The sequence below is a fragment of the Amphiprion ocellaris genome, chromosome 11 (assembly GCF_022539595.1).
Source record: "Amphiprion ocellaris isolate individual 3 ecotype Okinawa chromosome 11, ASM2253959v1, whole genome shotgun sequence".
Classification (NCBI taxonomy): domain Eukaryota; kingdom Metazoa; phylum Chordata; class Actinopteri; family Pomacentridae; genus Amphiprion; species Amphiprion ocellaris.
This window is the reverse complement of record NC_072776.1, coordinates 4,780,830-4,800,027: the sequence shown is the minus strand read 5'-3', so window position 1 is coordinate 4,800,027 and position 19,198 is coordinate 4,780,830. Positions and strand designations below refer to the sequence as shown.

General features: G+C 40.9%; 1 protein-coding gene across 1 annotated transcript in view; it reads right to left on the bottom strand.

Moving 5' to 3' along the window:
• Window positions 1-407: 407 nt before the first annotated feature.
• LOC111572701 (Krueppel-like factor 7) overlaps window positions 408-19,198 on the bottom strand; it is a 99,943-nt gene continuing 81,152 nt past the window's right edge. Inside the window, exon 4 of the mRNA XM_023276462.3 lies at window positions 408-9,730. Within this exon, the coding sequence (XP_023132230.1) occupies window positions 9,679-9,730 (52 nt within the window). The 3' untranslated portion in view covers window positions 408-9,678. The remainder of the gene's footprint in view (window positions 9,731-19,198) is intronic.

Below are 19,198 nucleotides of genomic sequence, written 5' to 3'. Positions count from 1 at the left end.
GCGCAGCGCAGATTTTCTGTGCGCGGAGACCGTGTCAGCAGTGCGCAATTGCGCACGCGCGCAGCTTAGAGGGAACAGTGGTCCTGGGGTTGTGAAGACCTCTAACAAAAAGGTCCCAATGTACAACATTTTAGTGAAACAAACTGAAAAATTGTACTGTAGCCATTAAAAAATATCAACTATCCAAATGTGTGAGATTAGGATCGTATTTTAAGTACAGGTGTATCTGTGAAGTGCTTTGGGAAATTACCAAATGATATATACATACCCAGATAACCTCATGCCCTCATGCAGGCAGCTTTACAAATTCCAGCTACTATATTTTTCATATTTATATTAAGCATAGGAAATGGTTCTGCGATGTTATCCTAAATAACCACTGGTGGAAGAAAACACAGAGTCATGACCAGATTCTACCATTTATTACACATATTACATTCTTAAATAAAAATGCTCCACTTAACAGTTCTTGCATAGATATCTTACAATACCAATTTAGAAAAGAATTATGAAACAGACCAGTAACAAAAATAAATTTTCTTCTTCCTTAATAAAGAACATTACCATACTAACATCATATAATACAAATAATATTTTAAACACTTTGTACAGCAAAAAATTGTAAGTAAAACAAGGGAACTGAAATAAAACAAACTCAACAGAGGTGACAGTGACAGAAGAGAGGAGGGTGGGGTGGAGTGACGGGTTATGGATCCAAGGTTGATATGAACGGAGTTACAGAGCCCCTGTAGGACGGCTGATGGTGAGGGATGCTGTGATGGTAAAAAACACATCTGTTTGTCTTTTTCACTTTCCTACATGTCCCTTTGTCCAAGAACATGTTTAGTTGTGGTCTCGACAGCTGTTGTTTGAGTCGACTGTGTACACACATTGGATCATACAAAAGGTGCTAAAATACCACTTGCAGTTGATGATGATATTGGATTGCCTGCTGAAGATGTGGCAAAAGGATTGACACCAAATTCAATTCTGTTAGTCTGGACTCTAATGGGCATTAATTCAAAGGTAAATATCATTTTTCTTTTCATCATCTGTCTTATTTTGCCCATTGTTCCTGTTAGGTATAATAATACCACAGTAAGATACTCACCAAGTTTTCTGCTTAATAAAGCTTTAACAACAACCCACTTGGACAAGTAATATGAGCATCATGCTCATTTCTACAACCTCAGATTTAACAGAAATTGCCTCAAACTTTTGCTTGGCACTTGAACTGAAGGAAATATTTCATGTGGTCTGGTACCTTGATCTGGTGAGTAGCAACATGTTGTCCGAACCAATAAAAACAACCAAGTCTTCTAGACATGACATGTCTACAGGACCTGGTTGTTTCTATAGTTGTGTGTCCTGTTCCAATTTATTTATAGTAACAGGATTTTTAAGAGACATGATTTATAGAAACAATGGCCAAAAGTATGAATAAAAGTATTAATGAACAATTAATTTGAAATGTAAGGAACAGTTCATGAAGAAACTAAGAATCCTGTACACCACTGGCCACTCATGAAAGTCAGAGGCCTGAAATGTTGGCAGATTCTTTGGCTTCGACAGTACTGAATTTTTTTGAGACACCCTCAGCAAGACTTTATGATTAAGAAAAACTAATAATAGTCTTAATAGTTGCATTTGACTTTAGAGAAGCTAATCAGCATTTTGTGATAGGTTGAACTGGATTTGGCCATCTAAAATTGTCCAGCTAAAATTTCACAGAAGAATATAGCAAAGACAATCAGAAACTTTTGGTACCAATCCTTCTTTTTCCCCACATACTGAGAGATAGAACAGGCCAGACACCAAAAAGTAGTCCGTTAACTAAATGAACATCACAGGAAAGCATCAGGGATCGACTGACAGAGAGGATAAAGCACCTACAAGGATGGATCAGCTGAAGTTAAACAAACTGTACCGACCGAGGACATTTAGCTGGCAAAGGTGGAAAAGTTATTGCAGTCTCACCAAAGAACTGCTTGGAGCTCCCAAGCTGCATAGCTCTTGAGAATATACCTCAGAACAGCTGGATATCTGAAGACTATGAGCATGCTGGGCCCCACAGGGCTCTGACAGTTGTGGATTTGGTGGAGTAGGTTTGGTGAGGGTGAAGTGAAACATACAGACACAAGGAGAAGGGTAAAGATCTGTGAATCTCTTATATACTGACACATCAAGCATGGACAAACACAGTAGTTACAGACAGAGTCACTCCGGGATGCCACTGATACCAAGAAAGTTCAACCAAGTCACAGCATGACTGTTTACGGAGTACAACCCCCAGAGTAACAGTGATGAAAAAGGCATTTCACTGGAGGGTTAAGAACGGACCTGTAAAATGGTTCTTGGTGGCAAAGTGCATCCTGGTCGTGTAACAAATGTTAAGTGGATATTTGACAGAGTGCTCCAACAGACTATGCTAGCAGTGCGTGCACATGAAGAGTGCAATAGCTAAGTATGATCATGTAGTGCAATGTTTGCAAGAACTAAAGCAGACCTATAGAAATGCTGAAATGTTTGAGACGGTGCTGTCGCCACGTACGGTTAATTTCACACAGAGCTGTCTGTATGTAAGATCTCACGCTATTTACAAAAGCTGCCAGAAGTGACAATCCTTCTTCAGGATGATGTGGTGGGAAAGTGTGGAAACTGAAGCCTGGTCCCTCAGAGGACGATGTCTAAAATGCTCCCCGTGGTCACAAAGGATGTCTAAAGGCAGTTTTCACACTGGGTTTGTTGGTTTGAGTCTGAACCTGAATTTGGCTGCCCACTGGTCTGCTTTTGCAATTGTTAACTGATTCTTGTGCCAAGCAATACCTGCAGATTGAAGCTTTCCATTTCACAAATGATGGTCAATCAAATTAAAAAATGTTGATTTATGGGTCACAAGTTTGTCGAATTTCATGCAAGGATGCCCTGACCTGTAATATGTTTACATAAAGGCCATGCGCATGGGTCTGCAAAGATAACACAAATTTCGTCATGCTCCCAAGTTTGCGAAGGTTGCTTACGTGTACATCCACATGCCCAAAGTTTGTGACACTGTGGACTGTCTGCATGTTATGATTCATCCTTGAAAGGGTTATGATTGAAGTATCTGCTGCCACACTTACAAGATTCTTTGAGCTATAAAAGTCCATCAATAGTGCCCAAACACAATGAGAAGTTCTCCAGAAATCCCATCCTATGTCTTCCCATTGTGATCGGCACACTTCAGTGCTGCAGCCTAATCTGTAACTAGCTGCTTTATCCTGTAAAAAGTGCAAAGTTACAGTCTTTCAAAAACTTTCACGTTTTTCTGTGTTCGATATAAGGGAAATGCAACCATTTTATGTAGTAGACAGAAGCAGATCGATTATAGTATGAATAGTACTACATGTCCACTTCTGCAAGTCCACATCGGTCACGCAGAAACAATGAATTGTCATTTGTGACAAACATAAGACTCTGTACGTAGCTGGACATACACAGGTTTTTCCTTTGGGATCTGAAAAGCTTTCTGACTGCACATAAACTGTACCAGAGTAAAGGCGGATTTCAGAATTCAGACAGAGATTTCAGATGTTGTTTTTGATCTGCACCTGTGGCAGAAAAAAATATGCACATTCCCAATTTTTTTGGGTGAGATGATCCCAGCTTCAGACTAAGCTCCCACTGTGAAAGCACCTTCAGTAAATTCCCTGGATTTCCTCTCACCTCCATCCAGTTGATGTGCGGGAATGATAAACTCATCCAAAGTTGGCCACATAACATTGGATACCACAACATTTCCAAAGACTCAAGCCCACCTTTGACTTTGAAGTTCGACTTGACAGTGCTATCTGCAGTGTGCTAAGAAGCTAAACTTAAACTAAAGCTACTTCACTCCTGCTTAAGCTGCTGGCGCCGCTATACCAGGCGCCCTAGAAGACCATGAAAGCATTATTTTACATTTGTGAACAATGAGTTTGGCTCCAGCTGACAGCAGACAAGAGACTGAGAATGTTATGAAGCGTGAAGAGTCGGAGCGTATCGGTAATTAAGATTTAATGGGACGGCGGTGTAAGAAAAACAGTCCCTCTCCTTCCACCTTCCATCCATCACTCCTTTTCTGCGTCTCTGCCTCTCGGCTCTTTCCACTACATCTACTACATTCACAGCAGTTAACTTGCAAATATGCAAATCTTTGGGCAAAATGTGTAAAGTGTGCATTCAGCATTCCTGCAGCTGATAGTGCATGGACAACTGCTGTGGACAGAAAGGGAGAGATGGGGTGAGGATGGAGGGATGGAGGGGAAATAAGAATGGCACTTTAAACTGCAAAGGAAGGGGGAGGGTTGGGAGACACGGAGTGGATTAAATATCTGTCGGGACTTTGCAGATAAATGCTAATTTATTTTATCTGTAATCCATGAGATAACATGCAATGGCTGATTTAATGATTTGGATATTCATGAGAATAAATGATTTTTTAATCCTTTTTTCCATCAAAGTTTAGTCTCTTTGACAAATATCTCACAGTCTCCTGGTATTTCTGGATTTTCTGTTTGTTCTACATCAAATCTGTCCACTGGGTGCGGATCGGTCCGGCTCAAGGTCCCTGTTGGTGTTTTTTTTTTTGTTGTTTTGTAGGTTTTTTTTCTCCAAACCACTCAGTTTCCCTGTGACCCAGAGCTATCTCATTAGCTGAACTGCAACCAGAGAAGAGGAGCCAGGAGTGCTAACGCTAATCAGAGCTGTGGGACGGCAGCTAGCCGGCCTGGAGGAGCCTGAGAGACGACAGGAGACCCGGAGCGACGCTGTGACAGAAAACCTGCTCTGACTGGCTCAGAGATGTGAAGGGAACAAATGTGAGTTTGTATCTAAAGTGACTCTGAGATCTGTCGGATGTCAGGAGGGATTTTAATTTAGGGGAAGAGAAGCCATGAGTCGTGTTTGTTTCAAGCTGTACATTTAAAACACTTTGCAGCCTCAAAATCTGCAAGTCTAGTGTTCAATGTGTTCCTCCAAAAGCTTTTAAGAACACGTCAATTTAGGTCAGTTTTAATTCCAATCTGAAGTCAACATGCATCCATCCAATGTTCTGGAAATTAGGTTTTCTTAGGACCTTGTTCTAAAATAGTTTTTTCACCCATTCTCAAATGCGCAGAATCAGCCCCAATAAATTTAGATTATTTTTAAATTGCAGACATTAATAATGCGGCCTACGTGTCCTCCAAAAAATGTGAACTGAATGTCAACTAATCTGGCAGAGAGTCTGATTTATCTACTTCCGATACAGATCGAGCTGCAGTCGGCGCTCTGCAAGGCATGAGTTTGCATCTCTTTAATTTGACTCATCAAGCTCTGTGACTTTTCTGAATGCTTTGAATGTGGAAGGGACAGAACAAAACTCTAATAAATACCCTCAGCCATTGTTTAGATTAAAAAAAAAAAAAAAATCCAACAGCTAATGTATCAGCTAACTTCCCCCCACGCTGCTGCACTCTGTTCAGCAGCTAGAAATCAGTTAGAAACCACTCAGCTGAACGGCTGCTTCCCTCACAGTATGCCTCACACACACACACACACACACACACACACACACACACACACACACACACACACACACACACACACACACACACACACACACACACACACACACACACACACACACACACACACAGATACACATTCATGCCATCAAACCCCTCACAAAGTGCTACGATCCCCATCCTTCTATGATTGTACGTCCTGTATAGGAGGCTCCTTCTATATCCTTTGCATGCCTCTACATTGTGGGCGTGACTTTGCATCATCCAAGCTGAAGAAAACAAACATCCAGACAGCTTTTCTAAACCACTAACAATGAAATCAAAAGTGAAACACTGGATTCATCTCAAACGTGAGTCGCCTTGTCGTATTTAGCAGAAAGAGAGAGCGAGTAGAGAAAGCTGCCGCTAGATACCCATATGGAGGCTGATCTCCTGACCGGGGAGACTCTGCCCCTGGCTGAAGGGCAGTTTCCGTGCTGGAGGTTTTTTGTATCGATTGTTCGAAGCTACACCATAAACCCCCCTGGAGGAGAACGTTTTCACTGCTTCACCTAATGAAGGTTGGCAAGGCCAACTGGCACGATGACGGGGCACGCTGGGATGTGAAATCCCCCACCAGCTTCAGGAACCTGCACCCTCACCCAGCTGCACCAGGCAGCAGCAGCAGCGAGCATCGGGCTGTTTGCATGCGCTGCGGGGCAAATGCATGGTGGTGGGCGGATGGAGCAGCGGTGTCAGTGTCGGCGCTGATCGCCCTGATTGCAAGGCGAGTTTATTTTTTTCTGCAAGAAAAGGAAGCAGGCGTTGAGGATGTGTGTTTGCCCCAGTTTTCTCTCATCTATTGTGTTTTGTTTTTTTTTATCAGAGGTTTCAGTGATTACATTCACACAGACAGAAGTCATTGTTTTCATCACACACAAAGTACAGATTTGAAAACCCTGCAGCTGATTTTACTTTGTTTTTGAAGCCATGCCCATGAAACTCGAAGCATTAGGTCAAGAGACGTTGCCTACGAGATAGCTGGCTGACTTACAAATACCAATCATTCCACAGGCCTTTAGTAGTTAGATCCAAAACATTTCCTTCACTACCATTACTGAAGTCTTTTATTGTGGTCATTTAGCTCAGATTAAACCTCTCAAACCAAAAATCTATGTTTGTTTTTTTAAATCAACAAAATGTTCAACTTTCCCTTAGTCCTTGAACTAATCACATGTGACTTTTAGTTTCCTCTCAAATCTTCCAACTGTACAAAAATCACTTCATTCTACATTGTATATATTTAAAAATTAACACGATTCTGTAAAAACAAAAACAAAAAATCTGCACTGTTTGGTGCAGTCAAGAAGCCACGACTGACTGAGCCGTCACATGATAAAAACACTTAGGACCTTTTGGATGAACTGGGTTGAACTGCAGGCAGTGTTTACACTCAGCAGATAGAAGACCAGTATGGAAGCTGATTTTAGAAGTTAGTCATGAAATATCTATGGTGTTTTGAGCCACCATTTTCCCGTCTTGACGGCACAAAGCTAATTTTTGAAATATCTGTTGCAAATTGCGACACTTTGAGCATCACTGCTGTGATGGTCAGCAAAAAAATGACGCTCAAAATATTAGCAAAGTAGGGATCTAACTGGAACTTTTTACAAGATTCCTTTAAGTTTGAAATATAACCTTTATTTTTTATTCATTTGCTTGCTGTATGTTTTACTCCATGTATCTCTTTAATGCAGGATGATTCTGATAAATTCAAAATAAATCTTTGTCAAATTGAACCTGGAGCTGGAATTTCTGCAGCATGTTGTATTAAAACTAGAAACAGCTTGTGATTCCCCCCCAAAACAGATTGTATCACTATATTACTGAATGTTTCTGTCAGTTTTCTGTGATTAGAAAGATGCTTTTCTAGGTTTTTAAGGAACCAGCTGTGATAAAGCTTCGGGTTTCATATTCATTCTACATGTTTACTGTTGTTTTTTTAATTCTTTCTAGATCTGCCACAGTTGTTTTAATTGGGTTTATTTCTGATGGAAACATCGACTAACACACTGAACTGTAACCAACAATGAAACCGCAGTGTCTGAAGTAAAAAACAGCGATTAAATGAGAGGCAGCGGCTGTAGCGGGGGATATGTGGGTGATTGCTGGAACTGAGAACAAGCTGATTTCTCACTTCAAAGGATTTGGAATAGTTTGTTACCTCCAGCCGAGAGCTAAGATACTCTTCTACTAAACAACAGTTGCTAAATTCCTACTGTGAAAAAAGATTTGGGAGCAGAACATATAATTCCAGGAAGAGTGTGCGTGTGCATGAGCTGCTGTGTGTTTATGTGTGTGTGTGTTTGCTATAAAGCCCGCCATGCAGTGTTTTGTTTTCCAACTCTGTTCATTAGTTTAATAATTATTTTTCCTAAATCTTATTAGTCTTATCTGAAGAGGAGCCGTGAGCAAAAGGAACTGCGTTGTGTAAGAGTGTGTGTGTGTGTGTGTGTGTGTGTCGACGGAGTGTGTGTAGAGTGAGACAGAATTGTTTTTGTGTTGCATTTTTTCAAGTCTTTTATGATTTTTTTTCTTTGTGTTCATTTTTTTCCTTATTTTTCACTGTAGTAAAAAAAAGCACAGATAACATTGAAAAAAAGTCAGTGCAGTCAATGGATACGAAACAGGCAAATTTAACGGGTCCGTGTGACCGTGTCTGTTCAGAATCACCACTCGAAGGTCGGATGGCGTCTTTAGTCCCACGTGAAAAAGCAAAAAGCAGCTCTTGGGGTTTCTCGCCTTGCAGCGCTGCCAGAGAGATGAGATCTCAGAGTCTGTGAAAGCGCTCGAGGATGACTTTCAGAAACAAAAAAAGGGAAAAAACCAAAACCAAAAAATAGGTTTCCAGTTTTTAGCGAGTCCTCTGCCTGACTGAGGGACCTCAGGAGGTCATTCCTGGCCTTCGTTTTCCAGCTGCAGCGAATAGCAGGGCAGAAAGAGCAGCACGAAAAAATGACCTCTCTGCTTTCTGCTTTTATTTTAGTCCAAAAAAAAGAAAAAAAAATACACATCCCTTTTCTGAGAGTTGGTATGATTCTGTTTTTTTTTTTTTTGTTCATCCACTGGTTGCTTACAGACTGCAGATGAAGAGTCGGTGCTCATGGGGATTCAAAGACCAACAACGCTCTCCTTCCATCCCACACATTCTGTTGAAGTCATCTTAGATTTTTCAGTTTTTTTTTTCCTCAAACACATTTCAGCGAGTTTTAAGACATTTTTTTCTCCAAGAGAGAAAAGAACAAAGTGTCATTCTTTTTTTTTCTTGATAACAACAATAAGAAGAATTATTGTCCTCTAAGTAGAAAAAAAGGGAAGAAAGTGTCGCTGCGCATTTCTGTCAGATGGCCTGCGGAGGCGGCAGGCATCTCAGTGAAGGTGAGAGATGCAAACACCCACTGGAGGAGAGCCTGAGAGCTGCAGCAGCACCCGCTGACCGAGGCCCCATGGGTGCACCCAGGCACCCAGCGTCCGAGCCCTGGGTCCGATTGTCAGCCATGCTAGGAGTCCATCCGTACAGTCTCTCTCCTGCAGATTTTGGCATTGTTGTTTTCTTCACGTAGATTACTGGAGCTGACTGCGGCAGATGGTGGTTTCTTATGTTCCGTGTATGAGAAACATCAACAACGAAAAAAGGAAAAAAAAAGTTGAGTATTTGATTTCAAGAAGCCGGTAAAACACTAACAGCTGACTATATGGATATTTAAAAGTTTCCTCGTCTGATAATTTAAACACACTGAATACAGAGAAAGAAAAGAAGGTAATGTTTCATCAAGCGAGCTTAAGTATATGTTGGTTTGGCAGTGTCCAAGCCCCCAGAGCCGCTGCGTGAGAGCGGCCGGGGTTCACCGGGATGATGCATTCAAAGACGGTGGTGTGAAGTGTTCCCTATTGCAACATGTGAGTGTGTAAGTTTTAAAGAAAAACAACAATCTAGCTACTCCTCATTTTCCCTCCTATCCCCGTCTCCGGTGGCCCGTCCCAGCCAGATGGTTTTTGGACGGCGGTGAACGAGGCGGGCGGTTGGTAGCTCGACTGCCCATCCCTCTCTCCTCCTATCTCTCCTCCTCTTCCTCATCTTCCTCCTCCTCTCCCACTCCTCCCCTCTTTGCCCTCAGATGTGCCTCTTCATGTGCAGGGCCAGGTGGTCCGACCGGGAGAAACACCTGTAGAGACAAACAGGAATATCCATAAACATCTCAACTGTGCACCAGATTTGGATAAAAACTTACAAAAATGACCAAAGTAAAGACTTGCAAAGGCACAATTAGTCCTACTTTGTTGGAGATTTGCACAAAATAACCACAATGCATCTGGCTGCCAGGAGCTGCTGATTGATGCCATGGGCTCTGTTCATTAGCTGTGAATGTGCTGCCCTCCCAGTCGTCTGAAATACCCACCGGCTCTGTGTAATATGTGGGAAATCTCCATAATCCCAGGCTTCTTCAAACTTCCCACCGGCAATGTGTATTTGCTGGAAATGCTCCACACTTCTACAACACATCGTCTATGTGTGTTTCCTGGGAGTGCTCTATACTGCTGGGCTCAATGAAATATTCACCGGCTCTGTGCGTTTGCTAGGAATACTTGACAGTTGGAAGACGTCTGAACCATCCATCATGTGCTCGGGTTTATTATTTAATGTTACTGTAACATGAGTGATCATCGGTGCAGTAGTCTGGGGGCTGTGAGAACTTCTGTGTGGATGTACGGTTCTGATTGTTGGACAGTTATGTGACCTCAGATGTATCTAGCAGGGATGTCCCGATCAAGTTTTTAGTTCTCGATCCAATCCAAGTCATTAAATATTTAGTGTTTGCTGAGTCCTAATCCAATACCATCTTCCTACATAATACACACTGCAAGTACATTACGGTAAGAAAAATCAATCCAGCGTGGACCGTATGCTTGACAACTGAATGCATTCAGAAAAAATGCCGCATTTGCTCCACAAGCTCCAAAAGATGGAAAAACTCTGTATTCTCTACATGCGTCTCATGTTTTGTACATTAACTTAGGGACCTGGTTGAGTTTCTTACTCTTCAGCACCGTAGTGATCCAAGCAGGCGGTTCCTGGGACCACAGTTAGTTCTGTATTAGCAAGCAGTGAGCATTGTGGAAGTTTAGCCACCAATGGGCACCATGACAGAGACATATATGACACTTAATGTCCTCCACTCAGAGCTATACAGGAGGTCCTCGACTTACGTTGGATTTTCATTCCTACAGATTGATGTAAGTTGATTTTTGCCGTAAGTCAGAACAAAAGTAAGTCAAAGCCCACACGTGTATGTTTGTGCATGTTAGTTTATACTGGTGCATGTGAGTCCCTTCCTTTGAAACTATTGTTATTCCTGATTTTAATGACTGAAAATGACGTCCCATACTGCATCGGAAAAGCCAAAGTGTCCTGCAGCATTCAGTCAAAGTTAAAAAATAAAAACAAAGACTTTCATTTTAGTTATTTACCAAATTTATGTGCACTAGTTTCATTTGACCTCAGTATGAGAGTCTCTACTGCTGTTCTTTAATTTTTAATATACTACCTTTTCCATACAAAACACATGAAGTACTTCTAAAATATATTGCTTTGTTGTTTATGAAGCTTGTTGTTATAGTTTTTAACAGCGACGCTAAATTGATTAGTTGATACATGACAGAATTATTAACTATTCCATTAGTTAACAATCTTGATGATCATGTGTAGTTTTCTTTTAAAAATAGCTCAAATTTATTTATTCCAACTTCCAAAATATGAGGTCCTCTGCCTTAACAATGTCTTAACAATTTTAATTTAGTCGTAATATTTTTTGGTTTGAGCTATTGGGTAAACAAAATAAGCACTTTCACTGGTAAAAAAAAAATGACCATGAGTCTTTAGAAAACAGAAAATTTGACATTAGACAGTCTAACTCAGTCTGGTGGAGATGTGAATATTTTCTGACACTGGTTGGATATAAACCTCCCAACATTAATATGCACTTTCAGATGCAGTCAGTGAGCTAAGTCTCAAAAGATAGTTGCCTAAAAGTAGTTCTGACAGCTGCCGTCTAAAGATTCGTATTTGAATTAGATGTAACAGTAAAATTTCAAGCCTGACAGACAGACGGACAGCGACAGAAAATGAACTCACAGGGAGAAGCCCACACACTCCAACTACTTCATTCTAAAACTACAGTGAATTTAAGTTGTCTCACTCCATTAAGTCACACCAGAGAAACCCAGATGTAAAGACGAACACTGGCCAATTCAGCCTCAGTGATTTCCTAAATACGGCTCAAACACGGTCATAAATCACAGCCAGACCTCCACAGCTCTGCAGTCCGTCCTCCAGCTCAGTAAAATACGAGCGTGGAGCTCATTAGATATGCATCGTGAACACGGACACTAATGCAGACGGGCTGGCAGCGCTTTCTAACGCTGGCCCATTTAACTCGGCACCGACTGCACCTGACGGGAGAGAGGCATAAAAGCAGGTGCCAGTGATGTATGTGACGAGATTCACGATGTCACGAGTATTTTAATTTTATGACTTTATTAATTGTGGCGACGTTAAAGCTGAACATCCGTAATAAAATGAATCACAAATGATATGACTAAAGGAGAGGCAAAACAAAATGTGGGCGAGACTAAAACAAGAAATTAAAAATTCAATTTGCCAGAGGCTTTATTCATTATTAATTAGTCAAGGCCTATTCTTTGTGTGTTTGAGTGTGTGTGTGTTTAGGCTGTTAGCTGTTGTTCAATCCCAGCCCGACACCCAAATGTACTGATGGATACTGAAGCAGAATCTGCTTTTACCAAGATTAATTCTCTTAATTTCAGTCGGGATAGATCACCTGAGGGCTCCTCCACCTGAGAAGATGTCACCTAGATCAGTCGGACGTGCTCTTTGTTCCTCAGCTTTACCTGATGAAGGTCTCAGAACTGAAAAATGGTGTTTCCACTACAGCTGGTTGCAGTTGAAAGGACAGTGTGTGGGAGTTCTCTCTTCTCCCAGCCACAGATATTTCCTCCTACGCACCTGTCTACTAGAACCTGCTGGCATACATGAGCCTCTACAGCCGAGATCTTTTTCTCTCTGTTTTTTGGCCTTCCATCCACCCTGCAATCCTCCTCCAATACATCATGTATCATGTATAATTGTCAGCCTTCATAAACACAGACACTAGCAGCAAAAAACTGAGAATCCAGTTTTCTTTTGCCTCCAACACTCTTTGTGATGCTTCATTCATTTTCTAAACTAATATTCTGTGACTGATTAGAACGCTGCTGCTAGTGACCAAACTTTTGGACATATTTTCATGAAAGTTGGTGAAGATATACAGCCTGGACAGATGAAGATTACATTCAGTTTTGGTGATCAAGTCGATGTCAATTCAGTTTGTGACTTACACTCATGTCATACTGGAGTCTATGCAAAAATATTGACATTTTGCACAGAAACAACAGTTTCTCCAATCTAACGAAACCAAATTTGGCATACATGTGATATTCTGGCCAAGAATCACTGTTATCATGTGGATTTTTGCTTTTCAAAAGTGATTATAAACAGCTGTGAAATTGCCAAACATAAAAGTTATATTTGCAGAATACAGGAGCGTAAGTCAGACTCTTCTGATGCTTGGAAGAAAAGGAAAGCCGTCTCCATGGAAGTGAAATTAGATAGAATAAAACGCTGGGAACAGGAAGAAACACCGACCAACATGGTTCAAGTTGTAAAAACAGGTCAACATACTGTAGCTAGGGCTGGCCCAAATAGCAGACGTCAGACGGACGGACGGACGGACGGAGGAACAAGCCGAATATTCAGTTCAGTCCGTAACGTCCGACACGGTGGGCAAACGGAGGAAGGAGATGAATATTCTGCTCGGTTTGTAACGTCCAACGTCTGACGGGACATCGTCAGAAAGTTAAATCACATAAATCTGTGTAAAAACAAGTGTGAGAAGTAGCAGCTGAGGTTACAGACTTGTAAAAACATCAACTTTTAAATTTTTGGCTAGACGAACAACAAGACTGTGAGTTTCCAGCACATTTCCGACTGTTTTGGTGTTTCAGGGTCGACGGTAAATTTCTGAACATCAGCTGTAAAGTGTCAGGAAGATTCTTAAGTGGAGTCCTGACTTCTCCAAATTAACACTCAGTCATCTCTCAAGTCAAAGCAAAGAAGGAGTCAACATGAACAGAACACAGTTTGAACAAGTGACTGATGAAGGCCAGAAACAGCGTAGCTTTTATACAGGCACATAACCATGAGTTACACATCCTGGTATGTGTTATCTCTGGTTCGCTGCCTTGGTTCCTCTTTACAGCACTTCATGAAAAATTACTGAGCACACAAACACAAAATATGGCAACGTTAACCCTCGTGTTGTCCTGCAGGTCAAAATTGACCCGTTTTAAAGTTTGAAAATGTGGATAAAATATATATTTTCACAGTGAAACTTCTGATGTTCACATTTTCAACATTTTTGGGAAATCTTTGAACATTTTTTGGTGGAAAAAAGAAATGTTAAAATGTTTAAGAACATTCACAAAAAAAATTAAATTAAAATTACATTTTTAAGGGAAACTTTTAAGGAATTATTGTAACTTTCTTCCTGAAGGTTTTGCAATTTTTCCGAAATCTGGGGAATTTTTTTGCTGAATTTTTGGATTTTTTTCAGACAAGGAAACAATATTTTTTGGTGCCCGTAAATGAGGACAACAGGAGGGTTAATGGACACAAACTCTCCCAGTGATGGTGGTGTGAGGACGCTGTTGAACGTTGCTCTCCGTTGTCTCTGAGCTCCGGTGTTTCCCCCTCGGCCCTGAACCGGCCATGTGGCTCCTACTGTACACCTCCACTAATCTGGACAGATGGCCACGCCAGTTACTGTGTCACTGTCGGGGGGCGGAGCAGCCGGACCAGCTGGTACCCCCCCGAAAACACACACTACACACACTACACAAACACAGAAACACACACACCTCCTTCTTATCCTCCTCTTAACTCTCCTTTCTCCTCCTCATTTCCCTTTTTGTCCTCCTCCTTCTTCCAGCTCTATGGAAACATCAGGGGGTCCTCGCTTGATTAGGCAGGATTAATACCAGCCGTGTGTGTGTGTGTGTGTGTTTCCCCAGGAGAAATTGTGTCAGATTGAACATTCTATCTAATGTTAACCTCTCCATGGCTGCCACTTTTTGCCATTCTCATGGTAATATTTGGCCGACTCCACCCACCACAGATGTGTGTGTGTGTGTGTGTGTGTGTGTGTGTGTGTGTGTGTGTGTGTGTGTGTGTGTGTGTGTGTGTGTGTGTGAGATTGTGTGTGTGTTTGTACGCAACTGTACAGATGAAGGTGCATCCCGGCTGTGTTAACCCTCCTGTTGTCTGCACTTATGGGCACCAAAAAAATATTGTTTCCTTATCTGAAAAAAATCCAAAAATTCTGCAAAAAATTATCCAAATTTCTGAAAATTTGCAAAACCTCCAGGAAGAAAACTCCAATAATTCCTTAAAAGTTTCCCTTAAAAGTTTTATTTTAGAAAAATCCCCCAAATTTGGCAAGAAAATTCGTGTAAATATTTTTTAAAAATGAGTAAAATCTTCCCAAAAAAATCCTAAAAATATCTGGAGTGAGTGTATATATATCAGTAAAACTTCTAATATTTTCTTTAAGAACATTCACAAAAAAATCAACAACACGAGGGTTAAGCATGTTTCTGTCCACCTTGTAATTTGAGCGCCAAAAAACCCCTAAAGGAAAACACTAGAAATGTGAATGAAAAACTAAAGGTACGGTCATACTAAGGGCTCCAGAAGGGTGAAGTGTTGGACAAATGGAAACTTTGACCTGTTGATGAAAAGACAAAGGATCACTAAAGTTCACAAAGAACCTTAGTTTCCGTAACAACAATCCATCCATCGTGATGGAAGTTGTTGCATCCAGATCTGTTGGAGCTCTGAAAGAATGAAGGGAAGTCAGATTCATTAATAGACGTGTCAAGCCGTGAGTGTGTGTGTGAACATGTGTGTGAATACCAGGATTTGAAATTAACTTTTTAAGCCACAGACAGATATGTCCAAATGTGATTCATTCAATAGTAAATGATCATTTAGTGCCTTAAATCTACCAACCACTTCATGTTAAACCAGCATCTGGCTGCTGCTAGTTTCCCACCGTGGTGTCCCAGCTGGTGGAAATGGGTTGGAGCGTTAAAGAATTAGTTTAGGAAGAAATACTGTCAATTAAAATGTTAAAACATGTTCTGAAAGCTTTTTAGCAACTGTCACTGTCTCCCGCAATTTCATCGCAACAAATATCGCAGTTATTTAGAAAAGCTGCTGTGAATTCAGGCATTTTCGGGACGCAACAATCTCAAAAAATGGCCACGAAATCCTGGAGGGACTGAATAATTCATGAATTGAAAATAAACTCACATAAATTGAAATATATATAGATAATGTTATGAAAGTTTGCTGATGTTAGCAGTTTAAATTCAGCAGCTTTAGCATCTGTTACCATGGTAACGATGTTAGACAGCGGCCACATCAGAGCTAATTCAGAATGCTTCCTTGATGTCATTGGGAATGAAACATATAGAGTCATCTTCAGCTTGAAATGTTACGTTCTCTCTGTCGATACATCTCAGTGAAACACACCTCTACAGTTACGGGTCACTTTTCTCTGCTTCCACTGTTGACTTTGAAGAAGCTGATATTTTCTGACATTCATGCTGCACAGGGATGATTCACTTTGAAGAGATCCAGGAAATGTCACTATGAGAGCAGCATGAATGGGACCTTCAGCTCCGACGCCGTGGACTCACTTCTGCTCTGAGTCCTCCGTCGACTGAATCATCTCACGTCTCTTCCCATCCACGTGTCGCTGCCTCATTTACATGTTCACGTGAGTCACTGTGACTTTGCATGTAAACGTCTTTGTGTTCGTGTTGTGTGTTGCATCTTTGCATATTGTGTGTGTGTGTGTGTGTGTGTGTGTGTGTGTGTGTGCCAGAAAAAGAGCTAATACAGTCCCAGCTCTCAGCCTGGATTAGCAGCTTCCAGCAGGTTTCTGGGGGGGTTTATGTCTAAAACCGCCTAACTAGAGGGAACCCACAACAGCCAATTACACTGTCTCTAGGGCAAAACTTTGTGTGTGTGTGTGTTTCATCTAAAAGGAAGGGCGGATACACACACACACACACACACACACACACACACACTGAGGGAGTGTATGTTAAAGTGGAGCTGGCATCTGGTGCCACTCAATTAGCTGCGACCTGCTTGCCAATAGCCAGAATCCATTTAAGTGCCAGGCCAGGAGCATGAGTAAGCACACACACACACACACACACACACACACACACACACACACACACACACACACACACACACACACACACGAAAACACACACACACGGAGGAACAAACACTAAAATAGTGACGACATGAGTCTCAACATCTCATCCACCAGAAACTTTAGCTCTGTCTGCATCTCCTTTCTTTCCCGCAGACTGGAAACAAACAAACTTCTGCAGAATCACTGAGTAAAATCTTCAACCACCAATCAGATAACATGGCTTTAAGAAATCAATCATTCTGCAACCCACACCTGAGCGGAAACAGAACAACCTGCATCCTGTATGTATTCCTTTGGCTGCTCTGTGATGTGAATCCATTTCCTTAATTTAAGACGATAACACTCCTTATCATTAAATTGACTACAGCATAAGCTACAGTCCTGAATCTTTCACATCCTCACAGATAAGAAGTCACCTGAGCTGCTGCTGCTGCAGGAGGAGGAAAATATCTTTAAGAAAACGCTCACGTCTGTTCCAAACTTCAAACCCGACTCATTTGCAGGGTTTAGTCTCTAATTGAGTTTATTTAAAGGATTAGATTTCCTGAAGAAAAGAGGTGAAACTCGCTGTAGATTATTGCACCGTCTGAGCACTGCATGAGATGCATGTAGAGCAAATCTGGATGAGAAATGCTGTCCTGTTTGTCATTTGTCACAGATGCCGACCGACTTCCTGCTGTTCTGGATGCATTAACAGGCGACGTTCAGAGGCAGTTTTCATGCAGGAAGAAAGAAACTGGTGCATTGTGAAGTCGTAGCCAACTGTTCCCTCGACTGATTTAATGGAAAAGCATGAAAAGTTATAGGATGAAAACTCATCTACAAGCTTAGCTGTTGTCGTATCAGATGTCGGCTTGATTGTTTTTCATTTTCTGCGATTTCAGTGAGGAAACCCTGGGATGTGTTTAGCCTAGCTTAGCACAAAGTCTGCAATGGTGATAAAAAAAATCTGCTTTTACAGGGCACTTTTCAAACTCCAGAAGGCTTCAAAATGGAGTAAGATTAAACACACAAGTTACAAATCATCAGGTTAAACAGATAAAAGCTCCATCGTTTGCATAAAAACACAACACAGGATGCAGGAAGTAACATCTAGCTGCCTACCTAATTCATCCTATGTTTGAATTAGAAGCAGGAAATAAGGTTCTGTGGTTTTGCAGCTTTTTGAGGACTAACAAGAGTCAGACCCAAAGGCAACACAAAGGAACTCCTGAATCCTACTAACACTGTAGTAACTGAGCGAAACTCGAATGGTTTCTTAGCTCCTGGCAGGTCTATATTTTGGGCTAACACCAGGTCTATCTAAATGAATTTGAAGTGAGCCATAACTGCATTTTTAATTGATTTTAACATAAAAATTACATGTATGGAATCACCAGTGAAATATGTTTAAAAAATCTTGTAACTTTGCCCTTAAATATGGTTTAAAAAAGCACTTTTCTCCACAAGTTTTGCAACACTGTGCTAGAGTCAGCGCAACAACATGGCTAGTTGGATGCTTCCTGGTTGGGGGAATGACTGAGACGTGTCATAAAACCACCATCTTTGGTGTTACGGAGTTCTTCCCATTGTTTCTCGCTTTTGTCATTTTTTGTCTGGTTTGTCATTTATGTAATTCTTTGTCTTGTTTTTGTCGTTTGTCCATTTTTTTGTCACTTTGTAACTTTTGGTCTAATTCTTTGTCTCTTTTTTTTTTCGTGACATTTGTCTCATTTTTTGTCGTTTTGTGTTTCCTTTTTGTCTTGCTTGTGTTTTTTGTCTCGTTTTTGTCATTTTCTGTCTCACTTGCACTGTTTGTCTATTTTTTGTCATTTTGTTTCTTGCTTTTGTCATTTTTTGTCTCGTTTTCGTCGTTTGTCTCATTTTTTTGTCATTTTGTTTCTTGTTTTTGGCATTCTGTGTCTCGTTTTTGTAATATTTTGTCTTGTTGTTGTTGTTTTTTGTCTTTTTTTTGGTCATAAATTAAAATCCTATATGGTTCAGTTCCAGAATAAATGGTAAACTGAGGCATAATATTGTTGAAACTGAACTTATTTTTCTTAATAAATTTCAGGTTGTTCATGACGTTTTGTAAAAAGACAATTCCTTAGATGTGGACTTTTTTGCACTAAATCAAAGGAAACATTAGGAGCTGTGGTTGTTTATAGTTTTTTATGCTGTGATTTTACTGGTCCGGCCCACTGGAGATCAAACTGGGCTGAATGTGGAACCTGGACAAAATGAGTTTGACACTCCTGATCTACAGGAAACTGTTAGAGGAGTTAAAGGACAAACTCAATTTTTACA